We start from the raw sequence: 24021 nt of genomic DNA, 5'->3' as shown, positions 1-24021 counted from the left end.
CCCAGGAAAGGAGGTGTGGGGGGATATTTTGGGGGAAGACGTCTCCAAGTGGGCTCCTTCCCTGTTCTTTGTTTAAAATGCTTGGTGGTGGCAGCATACAGTTCAAGGCCAAGGCAAAGTTTGTACCTTGGGGAAGTTTTTAACCTAAGCTGGTAAGAATAAGCTGAGGGGGTCTTTCATGCAAGTCCCCACATCTGTACCCTAGAGTTCAGAGTGGGGAAGGAACTTTGACAGATGGCACTGATCCTGCAAACTCTATGTACATCCTTAACTCTCCACCAGTGCAGGGCCACTGGAACTACCAGTGCTGGAGATACAGCATCTCACGCGGCTCTAAGTAATAATAGGAAATGAATGCAGAGCTTCCATCATACACAGTGTTTACAGGTTTGTTAGCTTTCAGTATTCCCACTATAAAACTTGCTCCAGCACCCACGCCCCTGTACCAGGTCTGTCTAATTATTCAGTTGAATTATTCAGGGCAATTGATTTATTCAATTCACATTTAAGCATGTGCATAAGTTCTCCTGGGACCAGGGCCTAAATATTAACTAACACATTAACATCTCACCTCTGTGTTATAAATAAATGAATTCTAATCTCCATACCATTGAGTATGACTGTCGAGTTTTGCAAATTTGACTGAATCTAACCAATTTTGTTTTATTTAGCTCCATGTCATAAAAGTAACAACTATCTAAAACTAGGTAAAAATAAATATTACTCTTACAAACACCAGTCTTTGTCACTGGATTTTATCACTAAGTTTTGCAATTAATTTAAAAAAAAAACAAAACTTTTCAGTCTTAAGAATTGTATAAGTGCTCCTGTGAAGAAACATTCTGCAATTAAGTTAATGTTTCACACAAGTTATTTCAGTGACATCTAATGCTCATTTTATTTTATTTTCTCTCTGGTACAATTTGTTATTGTTTAATTTTCTTACAACACAGACGTAATTTGATTTTTTTCATATTACGAACACACAGCAATTTGTTTCTAGTAGACTTATCTGATTACTAGCATCTCCCTGGTCTGTGTGTAAAAAAAATATGAAATTCCCTAATCCTCTCCTTCTGAGCCAATAGGATTTTTGCTAACCTTTCATCAACTACAAGTTGTTCTTACAGTATACCATATTGAACACTGATTGGGGTCAGGGCCTTGGATAAAACACAGGTTGTCAATATATAATGGTAGAGTTCCCCAGATCACATTCAGTTTCTAAAATTTCTTTGGCTTCTGGGTTGAACAAAAATCATATTTAAAGGACTAGCAAAGACCTTTAAGTTATTTATGAATTAATCTCCACTGGGAAGAAAAGTATGGCTTCAATTCAAGTGGGGGTACGGTTTTGTTGCCTATAACCCTATAGTTTGGTCTTTGAATTTCTTCCTGGATGGTTAGTGTTTCACTTGGGTAATGTACCCAAAATTTACCTGAAAGACCAGCCTTTTCTGAGTTTCTTTAAAAAAAAAAAAAACACCAAACATCTAACGCAAAAAGTTATAGCAATAGTAAATATAATTTATGGGGTGTCAAATCATAGAAAAAGGACCCATATAAACATTAGAACAAACAAAAATTTGTTTGGTTGGGCAGTTAAGGCTGCATCAAGACATACGCCAACTATTCAAAACCTTGAAAGCATGAAAATAAGAAATTATGGGGAAATACTCTAGTTTTCCTTGTCACCGTCACACATCCTCCACGAAGCACTGATTTCCCTCTCTAACAAAAACCGAAAAGCAATACACACCCCAGCTTCATGCTACTCTAATGCAAAACTTTAAAAGCAACCTTGTACTCGCTTATATCAAGAGATCAGCACATCTGACTGTCACACAGTCCACTGATTTGGAAATTTATTTTGCTTTAACATTACTAAAATCAGGTTTTCCTTTTGAAACTAAAAATTTCAATACCTCTTTCAATAACATTTTCCGTGTTTTTGACAAAAAAATTGATTTTTAAAAATCCATTAAAAATTGTGGGGGGGGGAAACTAAATGTGGGTCAATTTAGTAGACTTCCTTAAAATATGTCAAAATTATTTTAATTTTGAAGACAGGTATTCATTTTTCAACCTGCTCTTCTCAACAGAAATAAGTAAGTAATATTTATACCTTTTAATTTTTCAAAGTGCTATACAAACATTGTCTTTCCAACTCCCCTATGAAGTAAGTTAACATAGGAGAGTTGAAATTATAATTCAGAAGTTCCTGGCTCCTAGCCCAGTTGATTGCAGTACATCACATGGCTTCTCCCATTCAAATACAGGCCCCAGTTATACAAATAGTCCCTTACATGAGGACGGCTGCGTTCACACATAGTCATGTACCTTGATGGGAGCTGAGAAGTTTCTGATGCTCCTTGCCTCCCCACCAACAGACAAATTGTAAGCATTTTTCAATTCCAGCTCTAACCAGGCTGAGCTGACTAAGATACAGAACCAGACGTTAAGAAAGCTGAGACTGCAGGCCCAATAAGAAATGTGAAGAAGTAGGGCCGTCCCACTCAGTGGCATATGGCCAGGCATATTATGACTGTATAATTCTGCCCCTCCCCCCACCCAGCCTCCCACCAAAAAAACTAAAGAAACTTTTAGCCTGATCCCGGAAATTTTTGTTCAAGATGGACAGAAAGCTGTTCAGATAGGTATGTTGGGATAAATAATATCGTCTGGAGGCTCCTGCCTTCCCAGGAAATTCATAAGATCTGTCCAGGATCTAGAACCAATTTGATATTTTCAGTTACTTTTGGACAGTGGTGTTCACAGAGGTCTTGGAAGGACAGGCTGATATAAATACCCATATATCTAGTACTGCATTTTGCTAGTCAAAAAAGAAACCAGAACAGGGAGAGTAGAGTGTCACAGAGTGTATGGAGGAGAGGGACAAGAGTGGGGAATCCTCTCCTTATCTAATGTTAACTACATAGCCCAATAAGTCTCTGTATGCGGTAACGATTTCCAGTAGGTACATTTTCAGAGTGGTAGCTGTGTTAGTCTGTATCAGCAAAAAAACCGAGGAATCCTTGTGGCACCTTAGAGACTAATATAGTTATTTGGGCATAAGCTTTCGTGGGCTAAAACCCACTTCATCGGATGCATGCAGTGGAAAATACAGTAGGAAGATATATATACACACAGAGAACATGAAAAAATGGGTGTTGCCATACCATTTGTAACGAGACCAATCAATTAAGGTGGGCTATTATCAGTAGGAGAAAAAAACCTTTTGTAGGGATAATCAGGATGGCCCATTTCAAACAGGTGACAAGAAGGTGTAAGTAACAGTAGGGGGGAAAATTAGCATGGGGAAATAGTTTTTACTTTGTGTAATGACCCATGCACTCCCAGTCTTTATTCAAGCCTAATGTAACGGTGTCCAGTTTGCAAATTAATTCCAATTCTGCAAAAACACCTCAGCTATACCCCATGGCCTTGCAGGCATATAAGCTCCGAGTCTCATAGAGGTCATGGGAAAAAAAACAATCTTGAGGAGAGATTTAAATAAGGATAGGATAGGGTTCTCTCAGACAAGTTTAGAATAGGCATTACATGAATGAAATAATACCTGAGTGGGCAGCAGTTGTGATGTCACAAAAAAGGGACTATGGCTTTATGCAGAGGAATAATGAAAATCTGTGTAATGCAAAAACATGCTTGTATCACAATATCATGAGACAATCTCAAAACAGTGTGAGAATGTCACGAACACTCAATCACGTGACCACACAAATGATGACGTATGGAAACACCATGGTCATATGTAGCACCCGCTCCCCTTATTGCACCTACTCTGAAGAACAAAATAATGTTGCAACATATTGATGTAAAATTCACAATGCATGGGAACCCGGACAGAACTCCCAAGTAACTGCAACCTATTTTCATGCAAATAACCTTGGCAATATACACAGGAAAGAGAAATACATAAAGCATAAAAATGTCTCTCAGTGTAACTTTCTTTTTTTAAAGTCAGAATGAGACACTAGTGAATCTTGATGGGGGGGTATCAAGAATGAGATCAGGGGGCATAATCTTATTCTATGGTTAGTAAAGGCTGGCAGATGTTTTTGTCCAATCCCACCGCTGGATCAGTGCTCTGTGTTATTATTTATTAGCTATGCACTTCAAGACAGTTATCCTATAGCCCCACACAACACGGGTCCCCGTAGGTGCAGGAGGGCTCTGCATGGAGCACCCTGCAGGGGCCGGGCCATCTTGTAGTACTGTAACTGACACCGCACCAATATTTTCACTAGCGCCGGTAATTTTATTTCCAGGTTTTCCAATGTGTTCCGCAGACCCTCTTCCCCCTATGGAAAAGGCTGGAAGTTCTTCCACAAGAACAGTCACGCTGTGTTTTGAACACCTCTAGCTTGTACACAGAGCACCTTCCCCGGTTGGGGTGCTTGTGGCATTGGCCTGCTAAACCCAGGATTGTGAGTTCAATCCTTGAGGGGGCCATTTAGGGCTCTGGGGCAAAAATTGGGGGATTGGCCCTACTTTGAGGAAGGGGTTGGCCTAGATGTCCTCCTGAGGTCCCTTCCAACCCTGAGATTCTATGAATTGAAAAATGCATAGAAGTCATAACTCACAGATGTAGGTGTGAGTTCTAATATATCGGATGCACAATTACAACAACAGCCACGCGGCGCGGGGACAGACGAGGACTAGTGGGGGGGGGGTCACGTTTTCCCTCCTCCCCCCGGGGAACTTTTTAGCGTCCGGCCCCCGCGGACAATTCAAACACAGAGACACTTCGCGGGGCCCCTGCAGCTGCACTGCAGACTCCCCTGCACCTGACGCTTCCTACCGGGGCTCCACCGCTCTGGGGCGACCGCGGCAAGCAAACGGGCAGCAGCCCGGCGCCCCGCCGGCGGAGCGAGGCTTCAGCCAGCCACCGCCATAAGCGGAAGCGGCCGCCCGTCGCCCGGCCCCCAAGAGGCGGCTCCAGCGGCAGCGAGCGCGCATGCACCGGCTCGGGCGGCCGCTTCGCGGAGCGCGCTTGGCGGGACGGCGGCGGGGGCGGACCGGCGGCGGGGGCCCATGGCGAGCGCGGTAAGGGGCGTGGAACGTTCCCGGGCAGCTGCGGGGCGCGGGGGGCTCGAGCGAGCGAGCGAGCGGGCGGGCGGGCTGCTGGGCCGGCAGCGCGCAGGGAGGCGGGAGGCTGCCGTGCAGGAAGGCCGCGTGCCAGCTTCCCCGCTGGGCCCGTCTGATCCGCACGCCCAGCGGGCGACCTGCTTGCAGCTGGGGTTTGCAGGGCCCTTGGGGCTGCTCGCGCTGGAGTTGCCCGGGGTTTTAGAGCAAGCAGGTGTTTTCATCGAGGATGTCCTTACATAAGGGTCCATCGCATGCGGTTAAGTTGTGCTGTTGTTCTTTCTTAAGCTTTGCGTTGCAAGCCCCCAGCATCGTGTAGAGGACAGCATGGACTTTATCATCTATCATTTCTGTTACGGGGGCGCGCAAAGACCCCGGTTGGGATCGTGGGTGCTGTGTTCAAAGCCATGGTCTTGTCCCAAAGAGCTTATGATCTGAAGCCCCAGTGAGTTCAATAGAATTGCATACATGCATAAAGTGCCACCGGACTCCTTGTTACACACGAATAAAGTTATTCATGTATGTGTCTGCGGGAGTGCAGGCCTAAGCTGACAAGTAGCGCTGCACAGATAAGATCAAGGAGAAATATTCATGCATTCTTGACTCCTAAGAAGAACTATGATCATTATAAACGTGTTTGCCCCAACAGGGTAAATATGTATACATCAGTCTGGAAGGCTGGGTACATAATTAGTTGGGAAACTTGTTACTCTCATCTGCCTGTGTGGTTGCTGTGAAAAAGATTGGTATATCAATCTATCTCTCAAAGGTTCTCAAATTTCATTGCACTGCGACCCCCTTCTGACAACAAAAATTACTACAGGACCCCAGGAGAAGGGACTTAGCCCACACAAGTCCTGCTCCCCAGTTCGGGGTGCCAAAGCTGAAGCCCAAGGGCTTCGTCCCCAGGTGGTGGGGCTTGAGCTTGAGTTTCGGCCCAGGCCTCAGCAAGCCTAAGCCAGCCCTGGCAACCCCATTAAAACGGGATCACGACCACTTTGGGGTCCTGGCCCACAGTTTGAGAACTGCTGCTTTACAACTATAAGATCATCAGGTACTGTTCACACAGTGACAATGAGTTGGCCGTTTCACGTAACTATTGCAGAATCTCTTGAGAGTATAACTCTACACCCTGCTTTCTTCCCCTCAACTACAACCTACATCACCAGTCTGTCTGAGTAGGCCAAACAAGTAAATGATTGCCCAGACAGTGAAAGCTTGTCCTATCAACCAAACCTTCCAAGATAAGATGCAACTTCTACAACCGTTGTAGTGGGCTCAGCTGTAATGGCATAAACGGAAGATGATTGTGTGTTTGGAGGGCTAGCTTGATTGAATTAACAAATATACTGTTTTGATGCTAATATCTGTAATGAAAAACAAGAAAAATACAGCAAATAACCTTTTTCAATTATTGTCTTCGGACCTTTCAATGAAGCAACAGAAAATTAAATTTCAGCCTAATAATTTCTTAACAACACATGGATACCCTAATTTCACTTTTTAATATTCCGGGGGCCTGGATAAACATTAACTACTTATTATTTCAAGTGTCCTCCATAAAGGCTACACTTTTAAATTGAACAGCATGTTGTAGACTGAGAGGTACTTGGAATGAGCCTTCTGCAACATCTTATCATATCTGTTGAGTTGTCTTATCCTTTTTTGCTTTTTATTTTTAGAGGTATTTATGTAGGAAAAACTAGGAACTTCTTACATTGACAATAAAAAAGGTAGAGGTGTAATGTTTGTTCATTGAATGTTCCCAGCCAACTAGGAAAGTCTAAGTCTATTCTATAACTTTTATTTTTAAGCCTTATCTTTATTTAAATAACCTATACCCATGCACATTTTGAAAACATTTACTCTTAAATGCTCACATTTAATCTGAGAGAATGAATCAGCTTTCATAATGTGGAAAAAGGCTTAACTGAAAACTCCCAAGTTATTTACAGATTGACAATTCCTCTTGTACTTTGATCCCTAGAAATTGACTAGATTTCCTGGCAAGCTTTCAGGGGTTTAATCAAAGCATTCAGCACTGCAAAGCAGTGTAACTTCTTGGTTTCTATGCAGCTGCTTTCCCAAAGTTAATATATCACATTTATTATATGCATACACACAATAATGCAAATAAACTAGCCTTAAGTTTGTGAAAAGGGCTGGGAAGAAAGTAACAAAGGCTTTTATGTTTGGGGGAAATTGATTGTAATGACTATTCCAGTATAAGGTAACTATTTTGGGATAGCTCCCCCATGTTGGCACTTTGGAATAATTACTCTGCTCACAAAGCAATAGCTATAGCTATGCCAGTCAATTTCCCTGTGTAGACAAGGCCTTAAATTCAGCTTCAGAATTCATTAGAACAGGCCTCCGTGTTCTGTGGCAAGCTATTGCATGTAGCATTTTCCTGAAAAAGATGCTGTCTTGTGTGGTTAAAAAGGAGAATAATTTAAGTTAACAGTCGTACTACCTGCATAAGATTTTTCCATAGCTCCTCAGACAATGGAACTAAAGCTCATAAGACTTTTTTAGAAAGGGAAATCAAAGAGCATTCCAGATCCTCATTCTCACAGGACCCAATTCTGCTCTTGGTGATATGGATGTAACTCCTATGCTGACTTTCTCAGTTGGAAGTGCATCCATGTAACTGGAGGCAGAATTGGAGCCATTGATTCTAAAAAACGTTGTTTTCAAGAATCTAAGTTCTGTTTATCTTCAAAATGTTTCTACCCTTCTTAATTGAAAAAGAGAGCTTCTCTAGATAAATAAATGCAGTGTGGTTTTAGGATGAAATTCATCTGCGATGCTGAAGCCTACACAGAGTCTTGGTTGTGGGCAGTTCTGCTGACAGAGTGGTCACGCCGAAGTATCTGTGCATCCCCTATGCATTGCGTAAAGGTTCTCTGTGCTGGCCACATATAGTCTGCTGTAGAAAGCCACAATAGGAGCAGGCTGGGTGTGGGGCAACAGAGTGACCTCTGTGTTGATCCAAACTCTTATGTGAGACAGATGGCTTAACTAAATTTTCCAAGTTTTGTAATCTTGATTGTGTGTACTGCTGGCACTAGCTACAGAAAAATACCATGTGCCTGACATAAATGCTGATTGTTTATTTTAAAATGTCACTAGCATTATCTAACATTTTTCATATGGCGCACACACACACACACACACACACACACACTCCCCCCCCCATTACCACAACGTACTGTCTTCAAAGTACTAAAATAACACGTTAAGTCCAGATCTGGTGGTTCTTGTTTAAGTTCCTGAAAGCAAAAGTAGGGCAACTGTCCCTTTGTTCTAAAGTCACTGGGAGTTGAGGGTTGGATCTCACCCATAACTTCATATCTGGGATTATTTCCCCAAAATAGTAGCCTTTCTTTTCTTTGTTCCCTCCCCTGAACAAGAATTATTACAAATGAACAGTGCAATAACTCTGTTCTTCTTTCTCATTTAGGTTATTAAATGCAAGGCTGCTGTTGCCTGGGAGGCAGGTAAACCACTCTCTATAGAAGAGGTGGAGGTTGCGCCACCAAAAGCACATGAAGTCCGTATTAAGGTAACTTAAGCAAATGTTTATTGCTCGCTTTACAGCTCGTATTTTGGGAGACCCAATAATAGAGGTGAATAATTTGTTTGCCCTTGTAGGACAAAAATGTTGAATTTATAGAGTTTGTGTTACCTGTTTGTCTGAAACCCAGGTCAGACTCGAAAGAAAAGGATGGTGTCTGGTTTTTGGGGTGGCATAAAATAAAATGGCTGCTGGTCTGAGGCCTAACACTTATTTTGGTCTTGGGCCAAAGTCTAAAAATCACTGCTATTCTGAGGGATCAGTGCCATTTTAAACCGTCTGAGCGAGAAAAACGTGCTTTATCCCAATGGAAACCTCATCTCATTTATTTTCATTTTTCACATTGTATGGGACATTCAGTGCTAGCCATTTTAGGTCATAATTTATCAGACCTTAAACTCATCACTGTGATTAGCATCTTGCACGCTCCAGATCTTCACTTCTGATTCTAATGACTTCTAATAGGCAGTATCTCCCAAACTAATATATAGGATGCAATGTGCCTCAATGAAAAGAGTCCACATGAGGTCCTGTGTGCTGCTTAAGACTTCTATTAAGAACTTACATTGGATTTTTGAGTGCTTATAATGTTATATGAACCCTCTGTACGGGGTGATTTTTTTCACTGTTGGAGATTGATCCCATTTGAAATCTGGGATACCACATTGTTTTCAAATGGCATAGAGCACTGGCTTTAGCAGATCTTGAGCCAGCAGCTGCCAATTTCATGTCAGAACTGAAGAGATGAGAAACAAACAGAGATCAAAGCAATGTGATTATTTTTTCAGGTCCAATATCTCTTGTGAGTTGCCGGAGCTAAAAACACTTTGGTTAAACTACTACAAAAGACTTCAGAATCAGTGAATTCATCCTAGCATTAGTCTTGGATTACTGACCAGGAAAAATATTTCAATACCAGTTATCTCTTTAGATTCTCCTTCATTACCTCCAGAATATTTCAGATTATAATATTCCTTTAGGTGGTTGCCACTGCAGTCTGTCACACAGATGCCTATACGCTGAGTGGTGCTGATCCTGAGGGGTGTTTCCCCGTGATCTTGGGTCATGAAGGAGCAGGAATTGTGGAGAGTGTTGGGGAAGGAGTAACTAAATTAAAACCAGGTAAGAAAACATTTGGTCTTCACAAGCGCTTTTTCTAGTTTCTTTGGAAATCTTGCTTCAATAGAATAAATTGCTCAGACTTGTCCACTGAAAAGCAGAATTGATGAGCTGCTGTGATGGGTTTTTTTGGGCTACACCTGCCTAAAGTTTTCCTTCATGCGGGTGGTCCAATACTAACCTAACTAATGTGCTCTTGGTTTACTGTTCAGAAGAGAATAGTTTACAGGGTTATTATGTAATACTTTATGAAGAAACTATTTTGAATTCAGTTTGTGTTCTAAAAGAGTCAGTTGTTTTTAACCAATTGAACAATTAGAGATAACAGCTGTCTAAATACACTGGTTTTTCCATATAGGTTTTACATCTTTGTTCCTATTTGTTCTTGTTGAACTTTAGATGGAAATTGATCGTTTACTCAGACATGAGATGAATCAGGGTTTTTTATACAACGTACTTTACAAAACCTGTACTTTGTCATTCTATATTTGAAAGCATTTTGGAGACTTCAAATGCACAAATAAGAATGCATGAATTATTGCCCCCATTAAAATTTCATAGTATTGACCATGTTACATTTGACCACATACCAAATGTGTGTATGTTCTGACATACTGTCCTTTCAGTCTTTAAACAGCTAGTCATATGAAATGTTTCTCTTGTTATGTTCTCTAGGTGACACAGTCATCCCACTGTACGTCCCACAATGTGGAGAATGCAAATTCTGTTTGAACCCTAAAACCAATCTCTGCCAAAAGATAAGGTTGGTGTACTTTTTTCTTGATACACACAGAATAATAATTGTTCAGTGTACGCTTACTTTTGTAACAAAGTTAACTGAATTTGTATCAAATTGTTTTGAATTCAGGTAACATCAGATCAAATGCAGAGCAAGGTCATTTAGTTGGAAAGATGCATATTTTAGGTTTGTTATGCAATACCCATTTTTTCCCCCCTCCTTTCAAGGCTTAGCAGTAGTGGTTTTTTTGTTGTTGTTGTCTTTTCTGGCCTTACTTAAATTCACTTCTTTGTGTGTGGCTGTGATACTATGCCACAAATACTGTCATTTGTCAGGGTATCTAGTAAGCGAGGATGTATTCAAAATTCTGTTTGATTCAAGTGGTAGTTTATCGTAGAAAATTATTGCCCTTTGAATGGGGAAAAAACAACTCTCTGTGGTCAATATCTTCAACCCAAGGAACAAGTAGTTCTCCCTTTGTAAACAAGAATCACAGTCTGTTTTCTACACTTTAAAAGGTCTTTGTCCTAAAATGTGATGCACTTCAGTTAGCCTTTGCTAAGTAGTCGCATGTTTAGATCTCAGTCATGTAAGCCAGTGGCTCTCAATCTTCCCAGACCACTGTACCCCTTTCAAGAGTCTGATTTATCTTGTGTACCCCAAGTTTCACCTCACTTAAATTACTTGCTTACAAAATTCGACAAAAATACAAAAGGGTCACAGCACACTATTACTGAAAAATTACTCACTTTCTCATTTTTACCATTAGATAAATCAATTGGAATATAAATATTGTGCTTACATTTCAGTGTGTAGTCTATAGAGCAGTATGAACAGGTCATCGTATGAAATTTTAGTCTGTACCGACTTCGCTAGTGCTTTTTATGTAGCCTGCTGTAAAACTAGGTAAATATTTAGATGAGTTGATGTACCCCCTGGAAACCCTCTGCGTATCCCCAGGTTGAGAACTACTGATGTAAGCCACTCAGCCAGCAGCAGAGCTCCAGCAGTAATAGTGGCTACCATTTTAGCAGACCCAGATTAAATCGCAAGTAAACACTAGCATGACCTCAGTTTCCATTCATGCCTGTCACAAAACCACTATCCACTGTGATGGGATTGGCAGAGGCTGCTCAGCAGAGACTTGGGGTATATCTACACTGCAATCACAGAATGTGACTGTTTTCTTTTTTTTTAAGCTCATCTAAACGTACCCAAGCTAGCTTGATTAAGACTAACTAGGGAACCAGTAGCTGTGAAGTATGTGCCTCTAGGCAGGTAAACTAGCCTGCTCAGAACCCTGAGTAGCTACTTGGGTGACTACCCCATGCTGACGCCTGGGCTGCCTCGGCTTCACTGCCCGGATACCCAAAGTAGTGAGATTAAAACTAGTTCAGGTATAAGTGCACAAATTGCAAATCACACCCCACGATTGCAGCGTAGGCATACCCTGGGACTAAAAGGAGAGAGGACACGGTGGGGCAGGACTGGGGTGTGTTAGAAAGGTCAGTTATGGTTTATATGCAATGTGTGGTTTCCTGAATGTCTGTGTCAGAGCGCTATTAGGTCCTGCTTTATCAAAGCACTTGAAGTGCTTACGTCCCACTGAAGCCAAATGCATCTTAAGAACTTCGATCCTGGATCCTTGGGACCTGATCCAAAGCCTGTTAAAGTCGGTAGAAAGACTGCAACACACCTGTCATCTCTAACTTTCATGAACTCAAGTTTTACTTAAATGTCTTCAAAATTTTTACTCTGCGGGTAATCATGTAACTAAATCTCCATGCACCATTCAGGAACTGTACCACTTGGTGAAAATTAAGTCACTTCCTAGACTCTCTCCTATCACTTTCTGTGACACTGTATTAAATATCATTTGTTGTACTGTTTATTTTTCAGAGTTACCCAAGGAAAAGGACTGATGCCTGACGGTACCAGCAGGTTCACCTGCAAAGGGAAGCAGATTTACCATTTCATGGGGACTAGCACCTTCTCCGAATACACCGTTGTAGCCGATATCTCTGTGGCTAAAATCGATGCTGCAGCTCCTCTGGATAAAGTTTGCCTGTTGGGCTGTGGAATTTCAACAGGTTACGGAGCTGTCCTCAACACTGCCCAGGTACGGGATATAGCTGATCACTCTCTTCCCCATACCTGTGGCTAATGACAGTAAAAGTACTGTAATGAAAATCTGTTAAGGCTGGGCTTGGAGAAAGTAAGACCAGAGGAACAGCTGTTGAGTGGGCAGAGGGAGAAGGGACATGTGCTCACCACTTCCTTCCTTCCTCTTCCATTGCCAAATCTGACAAGGAGCCAGACCAAGTAGGAAACGGGAAGATTGACCTGGGCTTCCCACCTGTTTAGCCTCAGCAGACGAAGTCAGATCAAAAACCTTGTTTCTCCTTCTCCCAGCTCTTTGTGCAGAGTGGGGTAGAGGAAGCATGTCTGGATGGAGGCAAGTGGCTGTGGCGAGGAGCCACCTTGAACTGTTCAGGAATTTGTTTGTGGATGGGTATTATTGGTCAGTTGGGGTTACCTTATAGTAAGGACAGACTTGTACATATTGACAATGTTGTAAAATTGCTTTAAATATTCTCTTTGATACAGTGATCTCTGCTTCCACCTGTTCTCATGCTACCATCCTACTATGTGGCAGGTGCTCCCGCTTTGTTTCGGGGCGGGGGGCGGACTTCCCACTGTTCTAGTGGAGACCGAGCCATTACCCACCTTTTGGGTAAGGAGTAAACTTAGCCCATTACAGCCCTTCAAAAGCAATTCATAAAAAAATCTGGCATACTTCCCTACATCTGAGTGATGATGACTTGCAATTTTGGATTTTTATTCTCTATTTTTCTTAATAATCTGTATTTCTCATACATGTGGAAGGATGTGTTTTTTCTTTCCTCCCTCCTGAACAGATTTCTCTTGCTCTGTTAGGTGGAACCTGGTTCTACCTGTGCCGTCTTTGGATTGGGAGGAGTTGGGCTGGCAGTTATTATGGGCTGTAAAGTGGCTGGAGCTTCCCGGATCATCGGCATTGATCTCAACAAAGATAAATTTGCCAAGGCTAAAGAGTTTGGAGCCACTGAGTGCATCAACCCTCAGGACTTTAAGAAGCCCATACAGGAGGCGCTGGTTGAGCTTACTGATGGTGGAGTGGACTACTCTTTTGAGTGCATTGGGAACGTTGGTGTCATGGTAAGCGTGCACATAGCAGTACTGAAAGGGAAGTTTAACTACAACTTGGGATAGGTAATAACCTTAAAAGAAAGACAAGCTCCTTTCTGTTTACAAGGGAGTATTCTATCATATTTCTTTTCAGTTGAGAGTAGCCTGGTAATTCTTATATAGTAGACTAAAAGGGTGCATTTCAACCAATCCTAATTATAAAATGAAAGACAAGTCTACTGCTTAGGTGAAAAACACAGCTCCTTTATGTTCTAAAATATAATTATGGAAGAAAATTAGTCATGCAAACCTTAGCAGAGCTGAAAAACAAAATATCAGCAAATAGACTCCCTGTGACTTCACATTTTCACCTTTCCTCCCACATGACAAACTTAATGCCCTAATTACAATATTGCTAGGTGGAATGTTTTCCTAATTCTTTCAGTAACAGTGTAGACCAGCTTGTTCTTTCTAAGTACAATCCAGCATCCATTGAAATGGACAGACTCCATGTGGGAGATGGGAATGCACTATAAGTGTTTTAAAAACAAAAGTGGGGGCAAGGTGCAGGAATATTGGCCATTTTACCAATTAAATTATAGATACTTGTCAGAATTTTTTTCTTAACTAGGTACAGCATCGCTGACATGCTCAATAATGTTAAGAAAATAAAGAAATCTCTGTGGGGCTATATAGCATCTATATAATAGATGCTTCTTAGCAGTAATTAGCTTTCTTTCTGTTTGAAGAGGGCTGCCTTGGAATCCTGTCACAAAGGCTGGGGAGTCAGCGTGATAGTTGGAGTAGCTGCTTCTGGTCAGGAGATCTCTACCCGTCCCTTCCAGCTAGTAACGGGTCGCACGTGGAAAGGGACTGCCTTTGGAGGTAACTTTCTGGCACACTGATGATCTATCTACTAAAAGAGGGATAAAGTACTGTCTTCCTCTGTGGTTGTACAAGAAACTGGTTCCTATCAAGTCATTCTTAATGAATGCTACACTAGCTTTTCAAATATAACCTTTTATAAATAACTATCCCCCATAGACAAGCTGTGAATGATCATCTTTCTGTTGCATATTATGAATTTAAAATGCAAGTAGCAGCCATAAGGGGAGAATTTCTTCTGTGCAGTTCTATAGCTGTATCATGGTTGAGGTGCAAATAACAAGAGCTGCTCACCTGGGAAATGAGGAATAATGTAAACATGTTTGTGTAAGTAACTGCCCTGTTTAATCACTGAGCAAATGGAATCATTGAGCTCTGTTGTGAGAATGCACAGCTGGGGGAGAGGGGGGTGGTTTTAGACAGTAAAAGGGGATCCTTTAAGAAGAAACTGTTTAGATATAATTCAGGAATGAAAAGCTGCTGGAGTCTTCACAAAGTGCCACTTCTATACAACTCTTTTCCGCGCGTACAAAACTCTGCTGTGGTCTAGTTATAAAATACATAAATGTAGACCAGGAAGAGGGCTGAGCACCAGTTTTCTGAGGTGATCTCAACTAGACATTGAACACACATCCCTCCCATTTTGACTGGTATTTTAGCTGTACTCTTGCATTCTTTACTCCAGTGTTATTCTGCAGGCAGATGGGTATGGATATTGTGACATGATCCTAGGATCTCTCTCATACCAAGAAAACTGAGCTTTAATGACTAATACTATTGAGGGGTAGGGTTGATATATTTTATTTCCTACCTCTACCCTAGTATGGTTTTGATTTACTGGGTGGGGAAAAAAAATTGTTTTTTCAGGTTGGAAGAGTGTAGAGAGTGTACCAAAGCTGGTGGCTGAATACATGTCGAAAAAGATCAAAGTCGATGAATTTGTGACTCACACGCTGCCTTTTGACAAAATTAATGAGGCTTTTGAACTGCTGCATGCAGGGAAGAGGTAAGTTTAAATGTCTTATGTCCATAAGATTGAATAGCTCAATAAGAGTTTGTAGGCCACTACTATGTTCCTCCTCTCGAGCTACTTGTTGTTCTGACACCTGCCCCATGCATCCCCTTTGTGTTTCAGATATGGTGTGTGAAGTGCTATGCACCAAGTATGTTCATGCACACCTAGAGCAACTAATTACTCACTCTGTTTCTAGGTCAGTGCTGCAACATCAACTTCTGTTTTGGGTGGGGACAGGGGAAAGGCAAGGAAAATAAATTAGTGTTGGTGTCTGAGCAGAGGAGGAAACAAAGTGGAAAAAAACTATAGCCATAAAGGACAAAAATTTTAAAAAGCTAACTTCAAGAACCAGAATAAAAGTAGAGACTGAGAAGGAAACAAAAGAAGGTACTTGGATATTAAAATCCCAGTGAAACTTAATTCAGAACAATTAGCATTATTTTAGATTACACTTGAATCTCAGAGTTAAACTGAGTCAGCTACCTTCCTCATTTGGAACTGGAAGTACACAATCAAACAGCAAATACAATACAGCACTGGTAAATGTAAACTACTACAAAAATAAAGGGAAAGCAGCGTTTTTCTTCTGCATAATATTTCAAAGCTGTATTAAGTCAATGTTCAGTTGTAAACTTTTGAAAGAATAAAATTTTGTTCAGTTATGAACAACCTCCATGCCTGTGAGAACTGAGATTCTACTGTACTCCATTAAATAGAAGGTTTGAATTTCATGTTCCTCAAACAAAGTATCTTAAATAATTGGCTGATAGCTAGGTTAGATTCAGTATTAACAATCATCTGGTAGTGGGCTGTTAATGACCAGTATACATTTATTAACATGCTGGATTTGTTCTGTCCTTATCTTGTTCACCAATGGATTTTTCCCCCTCTCTAACATGAGACTGGAGGCGGAACTAAAGAACCTTCAGTCACTGGCTATGTGACTTAACTCTGCCCATGTTATCTTGCCTGGAGTTTCTTCTCTGCTCAGGTAAATGGCAAGATTGTGCTGCTGTTTGCAAAGCAAGCCTCGGCTATAGCAATAAGTAAATTCAAAAAACACTTTTCCTCAGGAAAGGCTCTCATTGAGCTTGGTGCAAGCCTGGAGGAAAAAAAATGAACGTTATTTTCAGATTGTGAATCAGTGCAGCAGCAATTCTGCCACCTGGTGAATACCAAATGACATATCACAAAAGCATAATATACAGTCCAGGATCTGTTCCAGTCATAATATATCCCTGGCAACCTTTGTGAAAGGGATGGTCTGGTTCTCTCCCTATAAAGCAAAGGCTGGATCTACTCATGGATTTTATATAACATTTCTCTTTGCATGTGAAGGAGAAGAAAGCCTGTCCATAGACCCAATGGCAGAATCCATAGCTGTGACTTAAAGCCTAAGAAGGTTGAACTCAAAGGAAAAGGCAACATCCAGTTTCAGTCTTAGAAATAGCATTAAGTTTGGTTCTCCAAGCTGATGAGTTCCATGCCTGTAAGTCAAAGGCCAGATGACTGGGAATTCATCAGGATAGTAAGAGCGAGCTTTAAATCCAACTTCTAATTGAGTTTCAAGGCAATCTGTATGAAATAGCTATCTTTCCCCCTAGAAATAGAAGCCGGATTAATAAATGGTCCAGGTCACTTACCTATTAAGAGCATGGATAAATAGAGAAGGGAAAAATCAACTGGTGGACATGATAGGAATCAGACAAAAACATGATGGTCTCTCTTTTTAAACTAGTAATTACATTTTATCTTTTCTAACACTGACAACTGCAGACACGGCATTGCCCACACAAATTTTACCCAATTAACTTGTAGGAAATGAGACTTAAAACCTATCCAATTTGTAACTATTTAGTGCACTTCTGTGCTCTCATGTGAGCAGCCTCTAAAATTTAAATAGTAAAAGCTATTTTAAATTCAGGCTGGGGCAGAAGAAAATACATTTAAAGCCATCCAAAGGTCAAATACTGAAAATTGACTTTAGAACTTGTATAGGTTTTTTTTAAATAGTCTCAAATCTGAATTTCATGTGGAAGAACATATTTACCCTTTAAATGCTTACTTCAAAGATGTATGACATAGGGAACTGAAGACATTAACCAACATGACTGACCAGTTTCTCAACTTAGCCGATAATTTTAAAAAAGGAAATATTCGTTAGAGGGGCTGGGAGGCTTGCTCTTAGATGAGATGTAGGATTAAGTAACATTTCAGGAACAGTGGTAAGTCTTATTGATACCCATTTTTGTCTTTTTTCAAGCATTCGATGTGTCCTGAAACTTTAAGGATCCCGAAGACGGAACCTGCCAGTCTTAGCACTATGCTGTGTCTACTAGTTAATGGAGCTAATTAATTAATTAATACTAGTTAATGAAGAGGTGTAGGATCAGCTGGAGAGAAAATTCAGTTGTGATGGGAAAACTATCTGCTTTAGGATCATAGTCTCTATTAAATCATATGTAACCTGATCTCAGATGAATGATAAATACTAAATCCAGTTATGAAACTAATGCTGGTTGTGGTCATGAAATTAATGTTTTGTTCTATACTAGTCACTCCTGAATTCTGACAGTGCCAAAATCTTTAAAGCTGCTTGATAGGTTTTTTTGTAAACACCACTTAAACTTTCATTCCTTTAGTCATTAATTTGTTTTCTCTCGTTCTAAAAAAAGTTATTAGGTGGAGCACGTAAGACCTAAAAGTCTGTGGGTTGCAGACATGCATAGAGGAACTTCCTCCCCATGCAAAATGGGATGGGGCAAAAAGACCCAGCTGTTATCTGCAGCAGCTTCCTAATCCTCATGCTGGGGGGATCTTCCTGCAGTGCTCATCAGCAGTAAAAGTTAAATGTTGCAGTTAAGCTCTCCCATTGCAGAGAACCCCATGGATGAAGGGAGTATATTTCCACTGTTTTATTAGTTCAGAGCTAGGCTTTTTTTCAAACCACAGCCACTAGATTCTTATCATGGGAAGCTTAGTTTCTGCAGATGATTGAACCGCCAGTGAAATACTGCACTACAGGCTGAAGCTGACCTTATCCTAACTATCTTTCATAGTACAGTCTAAGGAGAAGACTCTGAGCAAACTCCTGTCCTAACTTAACTGCTGTGGAAGCCCAGGGGTACAGGAGAGGGTGATTTAAATCAAGGCCCAACACCTAGCCAACTTGTCACCACTACAGTAAATAGCCCTAATTCTAAAAGAAACTTGTCTAAGACTTACCCTTTATTTTGAAAAAACATTAAAACTAGTCAAAGGTTTCTATGATGAAGTGAGCTGTAGCTCACGAAAGCTTATGCTCAAATAAATTTGTTAATCTCTAAGATGCCACAAGTCCTCCTTTTCTTTTTGTGGATACAGACTAACACAGCTGCTACTCTGAAACCTGTGATGATGATGATGCAGTATGAGGCCCAAAGCCACAGCTGTGTGGGCTGTGAGGGAAGTGCACTCCTTGCAACAATGCTGAAGGAAAACTGAGCATGGTGTAGAAAGTGATATTGGGGATTTACTTTCTTCCTCCTGGGCAGTAAACTGCTGCCCTAGCATGAGTGTGTGGAGCAATCTGTAGTAAATCTGATCAATTCTAAGGGCTGGACTAAGTAACATGAATATCCCATGGTAACTTCACAAGAATCTTTCTGGTTGTTCCACTCCTGCTTCATTTCCCATTTGGCTAATTAGTCTACAGTGCTGTAGTGTTACAGTTAACCAACTGTCAGCAAATCAGTAGTAAATAAGATATACTGGAGGCCTTCTAGCAGAGATCTATAATGTAAATCTTCATTATCATTCCATACACCTGGCTATAGATTCAGATGTTGCAATTTATTTCAGTGTTTAAACATAGTTTCACTCTGACAAAGAAGTTTTAGTAGGAACTACCTGATCCACTTATAACTAGGCTGTAGTTCTGTTATACTTAAAGCTTCCTCTGGTCTTGCATCTATTTACTTCTAAGGCAAAATTAAAGTAGGAAATGAAGAAGCCCACTGGAGCCATTCCAAGCAGGGTTTCTTAACCTGCAACTTCAAAGTCAGTCAGATATCAGTCCTGGTTAAGTCACAGCATCCATAACTTCCAGGATGCACTGCCTTTACTACCACACAAAGATCATGGTGTGAGTAAGTAGTGTGTGACAGGGGAGAACCACTCACCCCCATTGTTAGAAAGATAAGTATCTGGCTCAATTAGTGAAAAAAACAGCTTTTGTCATACCTGGACAATTACTAAGAGGGACCCCTTACACCACCACCCACCCATGCCATAAATAAAAAGGCCTAAAAGCCCTATAGTTAATATTTTGACCAGTTGACCACTCTATTAAATGGAGTAATTTTTTTGAGATAGCAGCTGCTGAAGAATTAAATAGATAAGGAATATCATCAAAAGGTTTTCTCCTAATAGTGCTGATGAGGGACTAACTCTACTCTTCAAATGTAGCATAGGGAAGATTTACCAATTTTAAGAACTTTATGGGACAAATCTAACTCCATTTTGGAGCAATACAAGCCTGTAGGCCAAATCATTTCAATGGCAGTCATGTAAGGGATGGAGAGTTCACCCTGCTTCTCTTTCCTCCACTTCCCCTTCTAGTCATTCTTGTATCTGTTTAGGTTTATACAGTGCATTGTCTTCAGCATTAATTAGAACAACCTGTCTTCTGGAAAATATCTACATTGAGTCAGCAAAAATTGCTAAATGCTACATGGAAATTTAAGCAGTTTCCCTATCCCCGTTTGGGGAGTGAAGGAGGTGGTATAGGGAAACTGGTGAAAGGTAGTTCCAGAGCAACTACACATTTGTGCTTGTGGCAGGAGCCTTCAAATCAAGAGAAACTGTTAGAAATTTAACAAGACTTTTTTTAAATAGATGATAACTTTTATAAGATTTAACCTATTTCCAAAATTTGGAAGACAAAAATATAGTCTGCATTTGTAAGCAAAACTACATAGATTCAGAGATATTAAGATCAGAAGGGACCATTATGATCATCCAGTCTGACCTGCACAATGCAGGCCACAGAATCTCACCCACCCACTCCTGCAATAGACCTCTCACCTATGTCTGAGCTATTGAAGTCCTCAAATCATTGTTTAAAGACTTCAAGGTGCAGAGAATCCTCCAGCAAGTGACCCGTGCCCCATGCTACAGAGGAAGGCGAAAAACCCCCAGGGCCTCTTCCAGTCTTCCCTGGAGAAAAATTCCTTCCCAACCCCAAATATGGCGATCAGCTGAACCCTGAGCATGTGAGCAAGATTCACCAGTCAGATACCCAGGAAAGAATTCTCTATAGTAACTCAGATCCCACTCCATTTAACATCCCATCACAGGCCATTGGGCCTATTTACCATGAATATTTAAAGATCAATTAATTGCCAAAATCACATTATCTACAATTTGACACATGTAAAAATCTACTAGAAACTGGGGAGAAAAAATACTGAAATAGTGTGGGAGAAAAGCCAAACTAATCTGGTCTTCAGACTGATTTGCTATCTGGTGAGTAAACTAGGAGGCTGTCTAAACGAAAAGTTAATTTAAGTTTAGACCTTACTATATAATAAACATTAATTGTAGCTTACCTGCAGAATGCACATCATGGATTGTCTATATTAAAGTTATATTGGTCTATTTAGTTCTCCTGGTGCAAATACTTAACACAGATGTGTATTAAACCATGCTTGTAGCAGTTTAGCACATAGTTAAATTAATGGAATTAAATCTACACTGGTTTAAATGCATCTATGGTAGGGATTTGGACAGGTTCAAACAAATTAGCATCTTTGAGGCCTGGACACATGCTATGTCCATTTTATATTATGAAAATACTGTTTCCATTAAAAGAAGCTGCAACTCTTAATTTATATGCCAAAGTCAACACTTCCCATCATGCATGCACATACAAAAAAAGCAAGACAATTGTACCCACTCAGGTGACTGGCAGGGTGAGCAAATCTCCATGATAGTCATCCCGACTTTTAATCTCCTTAATACATTACATACATGGCACTGAACACAGGTAATTCCACTCAAGTATTGCAGTCTGTTTAGTTAAAATCTACACACGCACGCACGCACACAAACCATCTCAGGTCATTTTTTACTGTATCATTAAAAATAATAAAGGTAATGAAAATGTTATCACAATGATACTCTTACAGCAATAAAGGTTTGAGGCACTGTGGGAAAAGAAGACATTTTCTGGCAAGTTTCGTGTCTCGTTGTGACCACGATGGGTCCAGTTTTGTGAAGCATTAACTGCCCTCAAGTTTAACTGGAGCCAACGAGAGGTGAGGACACTCAGTACCTTCAAAGACCAGGCTCCCTATGTGACAAGAAGTCAGACACCTAGTAAAATGTGCACTTTATGCCCATGATTTTATGGTTTGATTTGTCTTCATTGGTTTAAGTTTTTCTGGCACTACAGTGTTGTACGGAAGACAGACATTAGGTCTGCAACTGTGGGTGAAATCATTTTCATTACTGATTCAGAAAAGAAAAAATCTCAGCAGAGACACTAAAGATTGAGAAGAGGGAGGAAGGGGTCAGAGGCTAATCAATTCCCATAGTCCTGGAGATGGTAGCTTTCAGATCAGGAGGGTGGCACGCTAGTCAAGAAGCATGAGGAAAATTGCACTACTGCTGCCCACACTGTATCTAGTCTGAGGGCAGAGCACTTCATTTTCCAGGCCTGTCAGCCTGACACCTTTCAAGAGCACAAAATTCAATTAAAAACTTTCTTAAAATTCAAGAAAACTACTAATACAGCAGCAGTAGTATCTAAGACATTTCCTCTTCACTCAAACATGAGCATTCTTTTGAAATAGTTTTGAAATTCGTCTTGCTGTAATGTCTTTCACTTTGCAATCCCCCTCCCCTCATATCTCTAGGGAAGAGGCCCCTAAGTAAAAACACACAGGAGCTTGTAAATCATTTTTTTTCTTGGTTAGCTGGCTCATTCCTTTCCCTGTCAAGTATGAAATAGCAGTTTCACAGTGAACTTTTGGAGCACCAAACTCTGCCAACCACTGCTCTTCAGAAAGGCAGCTCTTTGCCTGAAGCAATTTTCGTGATTTTACAAAAGCAGGGAATCAGCACTAACAATTTCCAGAAAGAGAGATGTCTAAGTTATCGATTACAGCAGAGGCAATTGACAAAGTGATGGGAAAGTACTAAATTTGAAGATAGATGAGTCTTGGTAACACATACCTCTTTCTATGTACCAATTCTCCCTCTCTGATTATAAACAAAGCCCATTGGTTGCAGAAGTAGCTAAGCAGGTCTTTGGAACGAGAAACACTTAAAATCCCAGGTGCCACTCATACACAGACAAAAGCCGGGCACACTGAAGAAATGAGAAAAGACTTGATGCCCAACACGTCAAGTCCCCAGTGGGAAAGTAACCTGCACTTTCTAGCCAATACCATGCATGGGACACAAACAACTGCAGGTCTGATTGAAAGAAAGGTGCTAAAGGGGCAACTGAAGAAAAATAAAAAAAATACAGTACGAGTGTCGTGGGTAGGAGGGAAGCAGAAAATATTTTAAATACTTCTCTCCTTTTTTCAGACATTGGGTCAGGTTCTTCAAGATATATACCAAATGCTGTATTCCTCTCTTATCTACAGTCAATGAGAACAAAACAAATGATAAAATCCCACTCTGTTCTGTACTCTTAATAAAATGCATAGTACAGAGACAAAAGATTATATTCAGATCCGTCAGCTCAGTCTAAACTAATACTGGGACATGAAGTGAGGACGAACACTGTCCGACCGCCGAGTTAAGATTTCACAGCCAGTATCTGTGATCAGAAGAGTGTGCTCAAACTGCGCAGACCGCTTTCCATCTCTTGTCACTGCAGTCCAGCCATCAGGCCAGGTTTCATCTTGCCACCCACCTAATAAGATAATTATTTAAAGATTAAAACAAAGTATGGACAATATTAGTTCTTAAATGTGTCCCTTCTAAATAGTATATACATAGTGACTGTTATAAATACGAATGTGTATTACACATTGAATCAATTCATCAGAAGCCTTTTAAAGCTTCCAATTTTGGGCATAATATTCCAGTTGGCTTCTCTCACTGCCATACCATGCCTGCTGTTAATAACACACAGCAAAACGTATGAAAGATAACAAATGAAGATAGATCTTCGAAGTCCGTTCTCTTCACTTCAGTCATTACACTCTTTTTAGAACTTATTAAGGTTGTCAACCTCATTCTGTGATGGCAGCAGACTTACCATGGCAGTGAGAGCCCCTAAGCTGGGGATATAAAGTTGGCTGGCAAGAGGCAAAATTTTGCAGTCCAAGTCAGATCACAGTGTCTCTCTAGCCAGCCAAGTTCAGTATCACATTTAAAGACAATTAAATAGTATTTTTTTAAAAAATCAAATGTATT

The 24021-nt window shown here is 40.7% G+C and overlaps 2 protein-coding genes across 2 annotated transcripts in view; one reads left to right on the top strand and one right to left on the bottom strand.

Moving 5' to 3' along the window:
* Window positions 1-4815: 4815 nt before the first annotated feature.
* On the top strand, window positions 4816-18122 carry LOC311519411 (alcohol dehydrogenase class-3). The gene is made up of 9 exons (XM_084625871.1): window positions 4816-5067; window positions 8570-8671; window positions 9664-9805; window positions 10478-10565; window positions 12441-12660; window positions 13479-13739; window positions 14459-14594; window positions 15462-15600; window positions 17873-18122. Exons 1-9 carry the CDS (start codon window positions 5056-5058, stop codon window positions 17895-17897), a joined length of 1125 nt encoding a protein of 374 aa, XP_084481997.1. The 5' UTR covers window positions 4816-5055; the 3' UTR covers window positions 17898-18122.
* A 3412-nt stretch (window positions 18123-21534) lies between these two features.
* Window positions 21535-24021, bottom strand: part of METAP1 (methionyl aminopeptidase 1) — a 41198-nt gene continuing 38711 nt past the window's right edge. Inside the window, exon 11 of the mRNA XM_084625868.1 lies at window positions 21535-23515. Coding sequence (XP_084481994.1) covers window positions 23352-23515 — 164 coding nt within the window. The 3' untranslated portion in view covers window positions 21535-23351. The remainder of the gene's footprint in view (window positions 23516-24021) is intronic.

This window comes from Lepidochelys olivacea (genome assembly GCF_965140295.1).
Source record: "Lepidochelys olivacea isolate rLepOli2 genome assembly, chromosome: 4".
Taxonomy (NCBI): domain Eukaryota; kingdom Metazoa; phylum Chordata; order Testudines; family Cheloniidae; genus Lepidochelys; species Lepidochelys olivacea.
Note: the sequence above shows the minus strand (reverse complement) of the source record. Positions and strands in the feature narration are given on the sequence as shown.